Source organism: Eretmochelys imbricata, chromosome 19 (assembly GCF_965152235.1).
Source record: "Eretmochelys imbricata isolate rEreImb1 chromosome 19, rEreImb1.hap1, whole genome shotgun sequence".
NCBI lineage: Eukaryota > Metazoa > Chordata > Testudines > Cheloniidae > Eretmochelys > Eretmochelys imbricata.
This window is the reverse complement of record NC_135590.1, coordinates 10,841,709-10,857,846: the sequence shown is the minus strand read 5'-3', so window position 1 is coordinate 10,857,846 and position 16,138 is coordinate 10,841,709. Positions and strand designations below refer to the sequence as shown.

General features: G+C 45.6%; 1 protein-coding gene across 6 annotated transcripts in view; it reads left to right on the top strand.

Moving 5' to 3' along the window:
• WASF2 (WASP family member 2) overlaps positions 1-15,744 on the top strand; it is a 39,630-nt gene extending 23,886 nt beyond the window's left edge. For all 6 annotated transcript variants that reach the window (XM_077837752.1, XM_077837755.1, XM_077837753.1 and 3 more), the window contains 7 exons: positions 463-597; positions 1,148-1,301; positions 3,361-3,478; positions 5,142-5,272; positions 7,345-7,500; positions 9,975-10,489; positions 11,038-15,744. In XM_077837752.1, the coding sequence (XP_077693878.1) occupies positions 463-597; positions 1,148-1,301; positions 3,361-3,478; positions 5,142-5,272; positions 7,345-7,500; positions 9,975-10,489; positions 11,038-11,192 (1,364 nt within the window). In that variant the 3' untranslated portion in view covers positions 11,193-15,744. The remainder of the gene's footprint in view (positions 1-462; positions 598-1,147; positions 1,302-3,360; positions 3,479-5,141; positions 5,273-7,344; positions 7,501-9,974; positions 10,490-11,037) is intronic.
• The last annotated feature ends 394 nt before the right edge of the window (positions 15,745-16,138 follow it).

Sequence of the window (16,138 nt, the reverse complement as noted above, 5' to 3'; positions counted from 1 at the left end):
TTATAATTTGGGAGCCTTTTGAAGTGCCATAGAGCTATGTCTGGTTGTTAATAAACAACATCATGTAACCCTAAAGAGACTGCAAGCCAATCAGATGCAGACTAATACAGCACGCTGTCAACTTGGCTGGTGTCCACCCATGTTTATTACTTTATTCAAAACTTAAGTAGTATACTTCAATTGTATTTCATTGTTTAAAGATCCTTTAGAAAGGTGTCATTTAGCTGGAACGGTGCATCAGCTCACCCTCTGTGCTAATATCTTGGGTGGTATCAACACAGCCAAACTTGAAAATAACAAATCTCACTCTTGTAAAGGCTAGTAAATAGCTTGCTGATGCTAATGTGGAAGAAGCAGCAGGTTGGTTTGGGGCGGGGGGATCAGGAGAACTCAAGTATTAAGGGCTGGGGGTGGAAAGTATAATACAGCTCAAAGAGTAATACAGCCCTTTGAATATTCCAGGTAAATTTGCAGAGGACATTTTTGGAGAGCTGTTTACTCAGGCCAACACCTTTGCCTTTCGGGTGAGCTCTCTAGTCGAGAGGGTCGACCGCTTACAAGTCAAAGTCACTCAGCTGGATCCCAAAGAGGAAGAAGGTAATGGAGCGGAGCACAGCACTTTCAGACCAAGCGTGCTAAAGAGCCCCATCAAACCAGTAGAGCTCATGGCCTTGAAATGAGTTTGAAGCTGTGTGTGCTAGAGGCTCATACGTTTTCCTTTCCACTAACAGGAACTCTTTCCCTTACTGTCTTGAAAAATACTTTGCTAGTGACATGTGGAGTGGTTCCAAACAAGTCTGTTTCTGCTGGAGGTGGTCACTAGCAAGTCTCCATGTCCATTGGCTGGCTATTCAGTAAATAGTGTGGCAGCATGATTTTCAGGCTGTGTTTACACTGAAATTTGAAACCACCTTAGCACATTTCTTGAGAGCCATATTGAAACAGTTTCAGATCTCAGTGTAGACAGGGTTGGAGTTTCTTTACTCTTCTCAAGAGTATTGTGGGGAAAAAGGAACCCAACCATAGAAAGTGCTGAGCATGCTGAGAACTGTAACTGAAATCAGATGTGGCTACTTGGCCTTCTGTATCAATCACCTGGGTCGAACTGTCCTTCACTTTCTCTTTCCATCGCTTCCCTCCTTCCTAGTGTCCCTACAAGGCATTAATACAAGGAAGGCCTTCAAAAGCTCCACCACTCAGGACCAGAAGCTCTTTGACAGAGATTCTCTCCCGGTGCCCGTCCTTGAAACATACGGCATCTGCAATACTCCTCCACCTCTCAACATTCTCTCCACTTACAGGTAATGCTGCAGCATCTCTGTAGCTCCTTTTTTCCCTTGTAGGGAACATCTCCTCCACAGTTAGCTGAGAAAGGTGCTCACCCAAAGGCCAGGGCCACAAGCCACTTACTCAAGAAACACTAGTCCCTAAGGGAAATGGAGTAACCTAACTAGAGTGCCTCGGGCCTTTGCTGTTCTTTAGCTGGATTATTTGTAGGTTTGCTTCTGGGGTTGCACAAATAAAGGTAGCTGAAAAATTACATAGTTACGTTGTTGCTTTTGTGATGGTGCCTTAAGGAGACAAGTCTTGAATGGCACTGAGTAACATTGCTAGGTGTTTTGGATACGATGTATTTTCTCATACTTCTCTGTGTGATCTCGTGGTCACTTTCCAAGAGCCTTCTTGGAAACTACAGGACATGAATTTGCTTGTGGCATTGACCCAAATGGGTACAGCAGACTCCTTTAGATTTTGAGCATTATTTGGTCTATTCCTGGTGTCAGGTGACTGACTCAGCTTAGACCCTGGCTGTATAACCTGCATAAAGCCCTTCTCCTTAACGGTCTAGCCATGTTAGGTCATCCTGTAGATCAGTGATATTCAAACTGAGGCTCGGGAGCTGCAATTGGCACTTCAGTTCGTTTCCTATGACTTTTTCCAGCATGTGATCTTGAAACACTGTGAGATTTAAATATTAACCAATCAGGAGGCTTTTACTATGTTAACCAACTGTAGTTGATAAAATAATAATACTTGGTCAGTCCTTTTGCTGTGAGAATATTATATATAAAAACAGCTAAATATTTCCTCCTCCTGTTGTTTAAATGTGAATATATAGCACTATAGTAAGTGAAACTATGAATTCACACAACTCTGGCTCTTTTGGGTAGCTGCTGAACCACTGAGGTCTGAGTGTCTGTAGATAGTCGTAGAGCAGGGGTTTTGGAGCATGAATATTTCTTTAGCCCACGTCCGTATATGTCTTTTGAACAGGTGAAAAGTAATTACAGAGAGCTGGAGGCAGCTGTCTTCTGTGAGATGCCACTGTACTGCAAAGTAGGAGGGTGGGCGTGTGCGTGCGCACTCCTGACTTTCAAGGATGCTGCTGGTCCGATTTGGAGTTCCTGAACTGGAGATTTTTCTGAAAAGACGGGTGGGTGGGTGGGTGGGTGGGGAGGGAACTTGCCGCAAAGTCCCAGCACATAATTGTGTAATATGTCTTGGAGGAAATAGCAGGAGCCCCAGTCTGGTGGGTGGGGGTGGGAAGGATGGAGATTGTCGCTGAAAAGAACTCTGTTCGGCATTTGGAGGTGCATACGCCCAAGCCTGTGTCCATTGGCGTTACTGTGGAGCAGGCTATCTGGAAGAGACAGATGGGGAGAGGAAGGATGGGAAGGGGCATGTGTGGAGAGAGAGAGAGAGGCGGGGGGGGAGGGTGTTTGACAAGGGGTGGGGTGGGGACAGACATCTGCTGCTGCCTCTGTAATCGTTGGAGTAGCTGCTCAGTGGAGTTCTTGCACCTTACTTAAGGTACAGAAATCAAAACTCTGTATTCCCAAACCAGAGGAGAATCATAGTGCAAAGCCTTGCAGGGAGATTGGTCAGAGTTCCCCCGAGCCATGGCTCATCAGGCTGATGCGGTTAGGGCACATCAGTGTCATAGCCAGTGGCACACAAGGGAGTGATTTGGCCAGCATCATGTCTGACTGCCCTGACCCAATGCATCAGGTACCCATTTTGCAGCTGGGTGAACTGGAGGTGGCCTTTGAGCGTGAGATCAAGTGAGACTCAAACCTGCAACCTTCAGGATTGTAGTCAAGCGCTTTTAACTATTCAGCCACGGCTGAGAAGCGGTGGTGGCTTCAAATTAGGTGAGGTGTGGTGGTGGTTTTAAATTAGCGGGTGGAGTGGGTGGCTCCTCAAAGGTAGAGAGACACCTATTTGAAGGGGACGGAGAAAGAGTACAAAATGTTTGGCCTCTTGTTTCAGATTGATAGAAATTGACACCTGGTGGGTGTCTGAAATCTTTGGGCATCAGACAAGCACCTGACTGGCTCCTTGTGTGTGTTTCTATTCCAGGGATGATGGCAAAGAGGCACTCAAGTTCTACACAGACCCTTCATACTTCTTTGATCTTTGGAAAGAGAAAATGCTACAGGACACCAAGGATATCATGAAAGAAAAGCGGAAGCACAGGGTGAGGGGATGGGGCATCGTTGCTGAATGCTAGCAAAGAAATAGTAGATAAGACAAGGCAGGAGGAAAAGCCAGAGACTCCTAGGAGACAGTTTCTCTTCAAAATCCAAGTTTTCACTTTCACTTGGGCTCTTTAGAGGGTATACAGTCAAGTTTAAAATTATACTTTTAAAAAAAAAATTCCTTGTTGCCTGTTACTATTATCCTTGCTTATTAAAGTGGAGAGATTTTAAAAATCTGTTCTTCTGAGTTTCACACAGTTTGGATGGTGATGCTCGTTCATTTCGTAGCTTTGTACCATCTGTTTCCTGGCGTTCGATGCGTTAGCACAGTAAATGCTGTCTTTTGGGTGGCAAGGACAAACGTAGAACCTCTTCAGTACTCTTGCAGTATCTTGCAGGCATCTCTGCTCAGTATTAAAGCACCCTATTATTACCTTTGGTATGCTTTGATGTAACCGGAATATCATCACCAATCCCTTTGAAGGAAACGGGTGTGCCTGTTCTGGCAGCAGTGAAGAGATTAAGTTTAAAAATCCAGTTACACTTTAACGTATGGAAGTGTTTAAGCCATGTAAAACTACAAAAAAACCCACCACCACACTGGCCCATTGCTGCACTTGAGTGTCCTTTTGACATTAGTGAATTACAAGGTAAATTGCATTATAAAAGGATTCATTTACTATACCTCCAAGGCTTAGTTCGGGGAAATCTGACTTACAATGTAAGTGATTGGAACATCAAATCTCAAAGTAGTTCATGACCTTGCAGTCAGAGTATAAGCGAGAGTTTCGGCATAGTGGAATCCTTGGAATGGGGTTGGTTTTAGCCCAGTTCGTTGTGGGCAGGTGTCCGCCTAACAAAAACCCTACTTCCAAGTTGCTATTAACTGGCTTCCTTTTGGAAGCCTCAACGCAAAGACCAAAGACGCACTAGAGGCTTGTCCACATTGTAAGACGCTGTGCAGCAAGCCAGGGTGAGACTCTTGCTGTGCAGTAACATCCCGTGTTGATATTGTGGCACTCTGGGACTTTCATTGTGCTGTAGCCGTTTCCACATGGGGCATTACTACATGGCAAGCAGGTGCGTTATAGATGCACACCTTGGCTTGGTGCCCAGTAACTTGCCGTTTAGGCAAGCCCTAGGTTCGGGAAACTGATCTGCCCTTTCACTCCAGAAACCATCTTTCCTGGCCAGAATTGAGGCACACTGGTTGGAGCACAGGGGGGAAGTTCATGCTTATGTTGCCACCCGTGCAGTAGCTGTTCTGTAGGTAGAGGCCTTTCGTATCTCAGTCTGAGGGCTTGTCTAGATGAACAGTTAGTGCGCAACAAGATAGGGTGTAAATCTACCTCACTAACCTGCCGTGCACTAATCGTTCACGTGGGCATATAGAGCCCAGCTGGCTAGTTCAAGGTAGATTGACCTCCCCCCTCCCCATCTTGCCACAAATTAACTGTTCATATAGGCAAATCTTGATCCTTCCACCAGTACTAAATTCACTCTACTGCAGTCTCAAAGAATCCCAAGATTTTTGTAATCTCTTAAAATGTTAGTTGGCTCTATCTCTCCTCCTCCCCTCCCAGTGAGATGGAATAAGGACAGACTAAATCCAAACACGTTTTCAGTTTTAATGGGTCTTTTTCTTTACTTTTCTTTCTTTAGAAAGAGAAGAAGGATAATCCCAACCGAGGGAATGTGAATCCACGGAAAATCAAAACCCGAAAAGAGGAGTGGGAGAAATTGAAAATGGGACAGGAGTTTGTTGAGTCAAAAGACAGACAAGGACCTGCTGGGTAAGTGAATCTGGCTATTTATGCAGCCCTCTGTGAAGGGGAAACTGTCTGGCATTGTTGATGGTAATGCAATTCACCCTGCTCTGCAGTTTCTCCAGATCTGCTGTGCAGTGTGGATCGATATCCCTGCTAATCAGATTCTCTAAAGGAAATCTGTCTGTTGGTTTAAAACTTGTGAAATAAATCAAGAAGCTAAACAGTTTAAACAAGGTGGCGTGAGTGGTCTTCAGAAGCAAATCTACTTCTGCTCTCGGCTCCCCTATCCCACAGATGCAGAAATGTCATGGACTTAGTCCCTTTAGCCCATCATCACTCATCCCTTTATAGCTGGGTCACCAGTTCTGTCTGGCCCAGAACAGAATTAGCAAGGGCCAGAAGCCATGCATTGGAGCGTGGGGATATCGTATGGAAGGAGGAGTGCAGACTCTGTGGCATACTTCCAAACCTACAGAAGCTCTTCTGAGAGTGCTTCAATGGCATCAGGCTTTTCTGGGGTTCATGGAGGGTTGGCTGCTATCTGCAGAGAGAGGTGTTCCCCACCATGAGAAATCAGCAGGAAAGGTGGTGCTGACCCTTCTCTCCCAAGTTCTCACAGCAGCACTCAAGGCATTAAAGTGACATAATTTTAGTAGCCTTTGTCTCCTTGTAGTTATGGGCTGAATTAATATAGGAGCCTCTTGTGGTGAGGAAAGCCAGTGAGTAGGGCAGGCAGACGTTCCCAAAACTGCTTTATGTGTCTCTTTCTTTTCACTCTTAACCTTTGGTGGTGGGGCACCGTTTCTTTTACTGCTTTTTCATAAGCCCCGCTTCCTGTTTCAAAATTTAGGACTTTTCTCCTCCCATCCAAGTTTTTTCAGCTACAGATCTCTCTTCAGTGCCTCCTATTCAGGATTTAATTTAACTTCTGACACCAGTCTGGCGGGAAGCAAACTGAATTCCCAAAATGCACTTCCCAGTATGCTCTTTTCTTGCCATTTGTGGCTCTTTTCACTTAAGAAAATCTTATTTTTAATCACACATTTTATATTTAAAAATAAAACCTGCTTTTCTTTTAATAGCCGAGTCAGTTGACTTGAGACTGACTTTTCCTTGCTTTCACTATTTCCCACTACAAATTCTCCTATGCATTTTAGTTCGCTGTAGGTTCTGATATGAGGCTTGAAGAGTGTTTGTTTTTGTTTCAGTGATCTTACTCTACTGTCAAACTTGGGGGTGGCCCAAACAAAACACTGCATGTTTCAGCTTTGGATACTTTGAAATTTACTTATGACTGCATCCACAATGTGCTAAGTGCTTTCCCAACCTGCAGGAGGTGATAGCCTTTGCCCTAATGAGCACATGGTTACATTAGGACTTTTATGCTGCCATGGAGAGTGTGCGATGTAAATGAGACCTGACAAGTCCGGTTTTTGCCCATAATCCAGATTTAAGAGCAAGCTTTTACCAACCCTAAAACTAATAGAAATATTTGTTTTGTTTTAAAATAACACAAATATTCTCTTGCAGTGTTGGCAATCCACACACTGAATTACTGTGCTGATGCATAAAAACCTGAAAATAAACTTGTCTGGATACTAACAATAAACAAAAGTGAGAATAACTAGTCGACTTCCATTGTCCAGACTGAGACACACGGAGAATAAACAGCCATAATGAGTGAAAGTGAATTTTAAATGTCTAAAAATCTGAACAATTTCCAGTAATCTAAAATGCTTCAGGAAACTTAGATCAGGAAATGACTTATGTACAAATACATGATTTGGAGCCACATGGTGTCCCTTTTGAATAAATTATTTGTATTACAGTAGCATAGAGAGGTGCAGATTGTGACTAGGGGTCCGTTGTGCTGGGCTTTTAACAGAGCTTGAGACATTCCTGATAGAAGAGCTTCCAGTCTGAAGTTTGGAGTGAGGCACTTGAGCATGGCTCCAATAACTAGGCTACTTATGGTGGAGCAGCCTGCATGGCTATATTCCTGGTTTTGTTTCCCTGATGCACCGTCCTGGAAGTACTCCTTTTGGAGGCGAGGAGGAAATTGGGTATCACTGTTCCATTGCTATCTTTAATTTTAGATATCCCCCTAATGTGGTGTATCAGAATGGCAGCATTGGCTCAGATGAGAGCATGGAAATGAGCTACTATCCACCACCACCGCAGTCTGATTCTGTCTCACCACCATCTCCATCCTACCCAGAGGACAGCCTGCCTCCACCACCCTTGGATTTTAGGTAAACCTCCGAGACCTGTTCGGCCACAGAGAAATAGTAGGTGGGGCAAAGTGATATGTTAGTGGGTTTCACTAGCTAACTAAGTACTGTATTGAGACCCGAGTGAACCTGCCTGTCAGTAAAGTGTACAAAGAGTATGACGACCCCTCCTTCATGTTTAGTTTCGGTTAACATAAGTAAGAGTCCTAGTGAGAGAACACCCGTGAGTATAGAGTCATAGAGTTTAAGGCTGGAAGGGACCACCAGATCATCTAGTCTTACCTTGTGTAAAACACAGGCCACCAACTCCCTCCAGCACCCACACACTAAACCCAATAACCAAAATTAAATCCAAGTATTACAGCCCACAGGAGATTACACTCCTATGTGCCACAGGCAGAAATAGGAAGGACCAAGATACATCAGTGCCCAAGGACTCTCCCAACAGCAGGGAATTGATTAAGTGACATATACCCAATGATCCTGGCAGCATGTGTATATGTGTGGGGGTCGCTGCAGAGGAAGGCAAAAACCCCCATGGTCACTGCCAGTCTGACCTGAGGAAAAATTCCTCCCCAATCTGACATATGGTGATCAGTTAGACCCTGAGCATGTGAGTAAGAACCAGCCAGCCAAGCACCTTAGAGCGAGAATGCTCACTGCCACCTCAGAACCCTGGCCCTTCCTGTCCAACATCCCATCTCTAGCCATGGCTGTACCTGATGCTTCAGAGGAAGGAGATTAAAAAACACCCCAGAACATGTTTTGAAAGGGGAGGGGAATCCGTTCCTGACCACTGCAGGTGTCTGGCTGAAACCCGAACTATGAGCTTTTAGGAACATAAGACATAAACTAGAAGCGAGCTCCAGGGCTATTGAACCCTGTCTCCTACGATCACAAGCAACCCCATCGTACAATCACACTCTTAAATTTGTCAAGCTCTCTCTTCAAATTAATTAAATTAAAGCCCCAAACTTCCCATAATACCCTAACAGGAGAGCATTAGCCCACTTTTCTTACTCTGTGAATTCTCCATATGTATGAAGCACCCATTCTCATAGAATCTGGGTTCCATTAGACAATCTCGGCCCAGTTTTGGGTGCCCAGTTGATCTGTCTCCCTCTTCAAATACAAATGCTTGAGAGCATGTGGTCCTGCATCCTGCAACAGCACTCTGCACAGAAACAGTCCCTGTTACTGGGTTCCTACACTGTCACCACTTTCCCCTCTGATCTTTGCAAGTGCAGGGTGTAGGTGCCCTGAGACCTCATAGTTTGAGTTCTTGGGGCCCTAGTGTCTCCTACAAGGTCTAGAGCATCCTCATTGCCCCGAGACATCAAGGTTCTCCAGGATCAGGTCCATTGCACACCAATTCCAGAATGGCCTGATATTGGCTCAGTTATAGACGTCAAAACTAGAGTATCTTTTAACTAGTAGGAACCAGAAAAGTGTGGCAAGAGTAAATACATAGAGGGAATAGGTGACTGACAAATGCTATAGTACTAGCTCGACTAAAACGTATCAAAAGGCAACATAGCTTGTGAGTTTGAGCTGCAAATACAATCTGTCACAGCCTGAGACAGGCACTCCATCCTGCGGCAGCTGTCTAGGTGAGAGTGGAGATGGGTGCTTCCGATAAAACTTGTCCTGGTTTAGGCAATTACTTAAAGCCATGGCTGTCCCCTGAATCTCTTATTTGAGAAAAAGGGTGGAGGTAAATCGACCCTTCATTATAAAACGACCAATAGTCTCCATGGCGTATCAGAGGAGCGCCATAGTCTGTGTGTTAATTTGCCAGGTTTTGAGGCAAAAGCATTCTGTTTGCTAGCATTCAATGTAAGCTTCCTTTTACCAATATGTAAGCTGGTAACATAGCACTTTCTGGGCACTAATGTTTCCTGCGAATGGAAAGTTGTATTCAGTCATTTATGAATCCATATTTCCCTTCAGTGTGTATTGGATCCCATTACCGTTTTTTCCTTAGACCCTTGACAAGAGGTGACAAATCATCACCAGTGCTCCAGTAAAGAATCAGTGAATGTGTTAATAGCATATGAACTTGCATAGCATAGAAAACAAGAACTAAAGGTTACCTCGATAGACATCCCTGCTTAGTGGCTGAATGGATACAGAATGACTGGCATGTCTCTAGAAGATTCTGAGCTGAGAGGGCAGTCTGGCCTCTGGCAGAGAGAGATTTGGTGTTTGGCTCGTACAGTATACTGTTACTGTGCGGGCTGATGGGACATCCGATAGTGTTTCTCTCAGCCGCAGTGTCAGCTGTCAGTTCTGTTCTCCTAGCCAAGAGTAATGCAGCAGGATAGTCAGCACCAGGGCCCTGGAGAACTTCAGTAAAAGCTGGGAGTTGGAGGTGAAAGCTGGACAAAATCCTCTCCGATTACATAAACTCAATCTAATCTGAGCTCAAAGCTAATGGTACTCTCTCTCTCTTTCTCTGCCCCCACCCCCAATATTACTCTTTCCTCCTGCAACAGCTACCCAGTAGACAACCAAAGAGGTTCTGGTTCTGGAGGACAAAAAAGATCCAGCCTGGTCAGTCCAAGCCATCCTCCACCAGCTCCTCCAATTGGATCCCCACCTGGTGCCAGGCCAGGCTTCGCTCCACCTCCTGCTCCTCCCCCACCACCACCAATGTCGGGAGTTTCCCCACCACCTCCTCCTGTAGGATTTCCAAATTCAGGGATGCCGTCACCACCATCTCCATCCTCCTTCCCTCCTCATCCCGATTTTTCTGCCCCTCCTCCTCCGCCACCACCTCCAGCAGCAGAATACTTTGCTGTACCTCCACCACCATCACCTCAGCCAGCAGATGGTGCTCCCCCCCCTCCTCCCCCTCCTCCCCCTCCTGGTCCCCCACCTCTGTCTTCCAGTGGCATGGATGGTGCACCAGCTCCACTTCTGTCTCCAGACTCCTCAGCCTCCAAGCCAAAATCTTCCTTGCCGCCTGTGACTGATGCCAGAAGTGACTTGCTTTCAGCGATCCGTCAAGGTAAACCCTGGCTGTGATTTTTACATATCCTCTTTCCCATAAGCCTAGCTATTCTCTCTTCTGAGGGAGATTCCAGGGCACGGAAGCACAGGAGCCATCCCATGGGCAGCACTGCTGCTGGCTTGCTCCTTGTGACACATACCTCCTGTAGATGATCTAATCCAAAGAGAACCTCAACTCCCCTTTTCACCCTGATGAGGGTGCCCTCTAGTTTTAAACCTTTGCAGATTGCCCCGTAAGAATCAATGCAGCTCCCAAGTTGAAATCAAACTGCCTTTAGAGAAGCAACACATAGCGCTTGCGAGGAGTATGGGAAGCCAGCTCCTCTGGCTTCCTCCAGTCGCCCTTGCTCCAAACCTATCCAGGCTGGATCTGTGGTTTGACCTGTGTGCCCCCTTCTGTGCCAGGCTGGCCCAGCGCACTCCAGGCGTTGATCAGGCCCTGCCCAGGGCTATTCAGAGCACAGCATTGGAGCAACAGTTCTCTGTAGACCCCATGAAATATCCCACTGTCGAGTGACCGCCTCTCTGCCTTCTTCCCCTTGCCAGGCTTCCAGCTCCGCAAAGTGGAGGAACAGCGGGAACAGGAGAAGCGGGACGTTGGGGGCAATGACGTGGCAACGATCCTCTCTCGCCGCATCGCTGTGGAATACAGCGACTCCGAGGATGATTCTTCGGAGTTTGGTGACGAGTGGTCTGATTAACCATGGTCCTGCTCCCCACGCTCCTCCTCGCTGGCCTGACCCCTTTCTTAAAGAGCCAAGTACTTCCTAGGTTGCCAAAGCCTTTTAGCTTTTCCTGTCTCCTCCAGTAACCGAAGATGTACTAAGGGGTTTCAACAAATCCCCTTTGGCATGACTTGCACTCACCTTTCCAAAAGGTCCCCCGCAAGATGCTGTGGGTTGCAGTGTTGTTTTCCAGCAGGAGGAGGAGTGGTGCTTGCTCATTAAAGGAAACATAGACCACCAGATTTGCAATGCCACAGAACAAAACACGGTTAAAGAGCCTTTGGGATGGTTTGTTTTTTTTTTAAAATAAAGATCCGTGACCCTATTGCAGCCAAAGGGCTCTTCAGGAGGGCATTTTCAGCCAGTTTTCTCATTGCAGCAGCATCTAGGATATAGTGGACCTAACTCTGTCATCCTCTCAGGTTAATATTGGGAGTAGTGCTAGAAAATGAGCTTAAAATGTCTCCTCTTCCAGGCTGCACCCCATTATTAAATAATCCTTGGAACAATCCTTTTTTTTTTTTTTTTGGTGATGGAAGCATCATTTTTCTAGCATTTCAAAACGAACCTGCCTGAAAAGCTCTCTCAAGCTGTGGGGTTGCAGGGTGCACTACATGGAAACCTGGGAGTTAGGTTTTCTTTAAAAGCTGCCTCTACCCCCTCCAATAGCCTGGTTTGAAGGAGGCTGAACTAAGAGACGCAGCCTTAGGAAAACGCTAACCTGGCTGCCCACTCTGGGTGTGCAGGGGCATTACCAAGTCAGAAAGTTTCCCTGCTGCCTCTGGTGTGCTGTGGAAACTAAGCCGTGACAGCTAGGGCTTGCTAGGTTCTGCTGTGCTGGGAAGGTTTTCATCTGTTACCTAGTGAGCTCTGCAGTGTGTCTAGAGCAGGAGATGTAACCAGTGGTATTGGGTGGGGAGAAAGGGAGCTCTGAGCACCAAATAGGCTTCAGGCTCATTTTGTGTTCAGTGTGTCTACAATTAACTTACCAGCCAGGGCAAGGAGGCGACGCATCAGTGTCTCATTTGGCCTATTCAGGGCAGCACTTTGGTCAGTTTGAGTACAGGTGCTTTTCATTGAGGCCGATGGTGTACTTTATGCGGGGAATTGAGCAGCAGAAAATGCCAGTATTTAGCCTATGCTGCTGTCTCCTACCCTGGTGGGGTTACATGTGGCGGGGTGTCTCTGTGGACTGAGTCAGCCATCAGTAACATTATATCTAGCCCATCTTTCCACTACTTCGCATCCATAGTCCAGTAGTTAATGCAACCGTTTCTGAGAATTATCTCCTTTACCAGATAAACTTACAAATTCCTGATCTGCTCCCAGGAGTTGCATTACAGGTAGGGGTGGAAATGAGGATTTTAGATTAGCTGACTTAGGTTTTATTGTTTTTATTACATTTTTAAGTTGAGTGCAAGCACCTCCGACAGGATAGATACAAAAACCTCTATGTAGCAGGTGCTTGTTTAATATCTTATCTGGGCTTGACTGTCCAAGTCTCAGTCAGTGTGACATAAAAGAGCAGTTCCTAAGTTTTTCACAGAGATCCCAGCCCATGTGGTTCATGGATCCAGCTATGGGGAGAGAGACCATGCAGATGGCCAACTCTCCATTCTCTGCTCTGCCTTTACTTTTTTGAAGTATTTTGCCAACATGTGCCTCTCCTTCCCTTCCCTCTATGACTTGCCTTATTACTGCTTTTGTATATCAAAACAAAGATGTCACTAATACATGGGACACAAGATACAGCCAGAGGTTGCTGTATTGCCAGGAAAAAAAAACCCTCTTGGGTTTTTGTTTTTAGTGTTTTAAATTCTCGCTTTTCTGGATTGTTGCTATTTTCTTCAATACCTTTCCCTTTTTTAATGTTTGAAAGAGAGAATAAATGAAGTGGCCTAGATCTTAGGTTTCTCTGGAGGCTAGGGGACCACGTTTTTAGGTGCAGGTGTTGTCAAGTTCCAGTTTGACTGGAAAGCACCAGTGAGGTTAATTTATTAAATCTCTGCACTGCTATATTTTGGCAGCAAGCCAAGTGGGTAAGGTAGAATCCTGAGAGCATAGGGCTGGTCTTCATTATGGGGAGATTGATGCTGCTGCAATCGATGCAGCAGGGCTTGATTTAGCGGGTCTAGTGAAGACCATAAAGATGCTAAATAGACGGCACAGCACTCTTCATTTGACCCTAGTATTCCAGGTCTCCGAGAAGGGTAAGGGAAGTTGGCGGGAGAGCATCTCCTGTCGCCGCAGCATAGTGAAGACACCAGGGTAAATTGACCTCTAAGTTACGTCGACCTAAGCTTCGTTATTCACATAGCTGGATTAGCGTAATTTAGTTTGATTTACCCCCATAGTGAAGACGAGCTCATAGGCAGTGAAACTTACACTACTTTCTGATGGGACAAGAATATGAGAGCAATGTTAGTTCCAATCCTCCAGCGCCAATAAGCCATAATGCACTCCAGGGCACTGGAAATTAGGAACACAAAAATTCCATACTTGGGTTCTTTTAAAATTGCTTTGGCTCCACCTGGCCCCATTTCATGAAGGGGAAGCTAATATTCCTTTCATTTGAAGCTTTGAAAGGTGTGATATCCCGTGTGACCTTAAATGGACAATCCATCTGTGTGCAAGCCACCAGTTGGATTGTGGAGAAAGAGGGGTGGTGCCAGATGGTTCTGGACCATTCTCCTGGCTCTGTCCAGTGTTGTTCTAAACATCTATGCAATAAAGTCTACCCCTTTGTGCTGGGTGGCCATAAAGAAGCAATGCCCACTTATGCTGATCAGAGATCCCATCAATAGAAGGAACAATGTTTTCTTTATTCAAGTCTAGTTTAAAAACAATTGTGCTTTTAAAGTCATTGGGGTCCTTAGGAGTGGATCTGAAACATGGGTCCTCAACCTGGGGGGAATAGTGGGAGGGGAAGAAAATAGGTGCCAAGAACAACCTCTCTGCAAGATGGTTGTACCCAAATGGCTCTAACTGTAGGGCTGCTGACCTATTCATGCAAGGGGCACGTGCTTGGCTAAACAGCCTCCTGGTCACTTTGTTGGTTTCGCGTGTTCTTAACTTATTTCATATGACCATAGAGATAGGTACATTCCAAACAGCACAGTGGAGGGAGCTGTCAGTGTTTCACAAATCTGGGGATAAGAATTTTAATAGGTGTCCAGGCACGCCTTTGTATTTCTGTCCAGTCTAACCCAGGTTGCAGGTCATGCAAATCCAGTGCAGCCATTTAGCCAGTGCTTGTATTGGGAGTCATTTGCCACTGGATCTGCTGACAAGCGTTGTCACTTCACAGAGCATGTTTGGACAGGGCGGGTTTTCTTTCCCTTCTGATCCTGGTTAAGTGTTCTCTCTCTCTTCTCAGCTGTAGTGCCTGGCAGCTTCTCTCAGCCTTCTCCCCTCTCCCCCCACACACTTGCACATAGGGTATGCCTACTACAGGTTTCCAGGGCTCAGCCTGGAGGCTCATCTGCAGTCAGTGACCTTCATTGGTTCTCCTCTCCTTATCAGTCACAGTGCACCAGACCAGAGCCAGGGAAGGGGCTCTTGGAAGTCCCAAATGGCCAAGAAACTGTGTGAAGTATAACTTCATGAGAGAGAATTGCAGTCCATGGACTTCTTAAATATGTCTGCTTTAAAAGTACCTGTCCTGGATGGGCCAAGCCTGTCTCATAGCTGCCCTGGGTCAGGTTTTCTGTCTCTCTTGTTGTTTTACAAAGCCTTGAAGTGGGATGTGGATCAGATTTTATTACTGTATTAACGTTATTCCTTTTGATTCATTTTAGAAACTAACCCATTTTTTTTCTTGTTTAGAATGATGTAGAACTAGAAGAGCCATGATGCTTCTGAAGTGCCTTATTTCCTATATGATATAAATATATTTATAAGAGTAATTATTCCATTTGTAACCTGGGGGTCTACTCTGTGCAAAAGTTGTGTTGGTGGGGAAGAGATGCACCATGTCTTATAAGGAGCCAAATGAGTCTTACGGTGTCAAAGGAAAAAGGGTGTGGGAAAGGATTCTCTGGGTTGTGAGCAATGGGGTTTACTCCCTTTCAGACCAAAGGAACGCAGAGAAGTATCAAAAACTAAACCCTGTTAAAGTCTCTCCAGCAGAACACTGTACGTCTTTGGCATCGAGGTTAACAACTTGTTTTACCCCACAGAGTGAACATTGACAGCCGGATTTTGGTTTGTTATGCCAGTGTAAATCAGGATTAACACCACTGGCTTCAGTGCAGTAGTTCTGCCTTTCCATTTATGTATCTGAATTCGGAATCTGGCCTTCTCTGTTTTTCCTAGTAGTGCCTGTTTTCTATTTTCCTCTGTCAGGTGCTGTTTAGCCAAGTTTTCATACTGCTTTTTTATAGTCTGCTTGGTCTCTTCCCCTCCTCCCCCCCACCCCACCCCCGATGAAGATCCTATTTGCAATTTTTGTAATGTACATGTAAAAATTTTGTTTTTTAAAAATGTAAACTTTAAAAAAAATCTTGATAAAACCTTTCTATCCAATCAACACCTGTGTTCATGTCAGTTTGGAGTCCGGGGCTAACAGGTTGGGAATGATGCCTGTGGGTGATAGAGGGCAAAGATCCGACCCTTCCATTATGGCCTTGAGGATGGCGGTCCTATGAGAGATTGGGTTTTGAGAAGCTCTTATTATGACTGTTTGAGAGGACTTGAGAGTTACCAACAGACAGGCAAAACCAAACTGAGACTACAATTGCCACCCATACCCAGCTGCCGAGACTTCTTTATCTTTACCTAGAAGTTCCCCAGCCTAGGAGTAGAACAGGAGTATCAGAACAGGATTATGGGTGATGCCATGTTAACGCCTCGTGTCTGTGTAGCCAAGGTGTCCTGCGATGTATCCCTTTAAGGCCATTGTGATGCAGGAGCCCAGCAGTGCT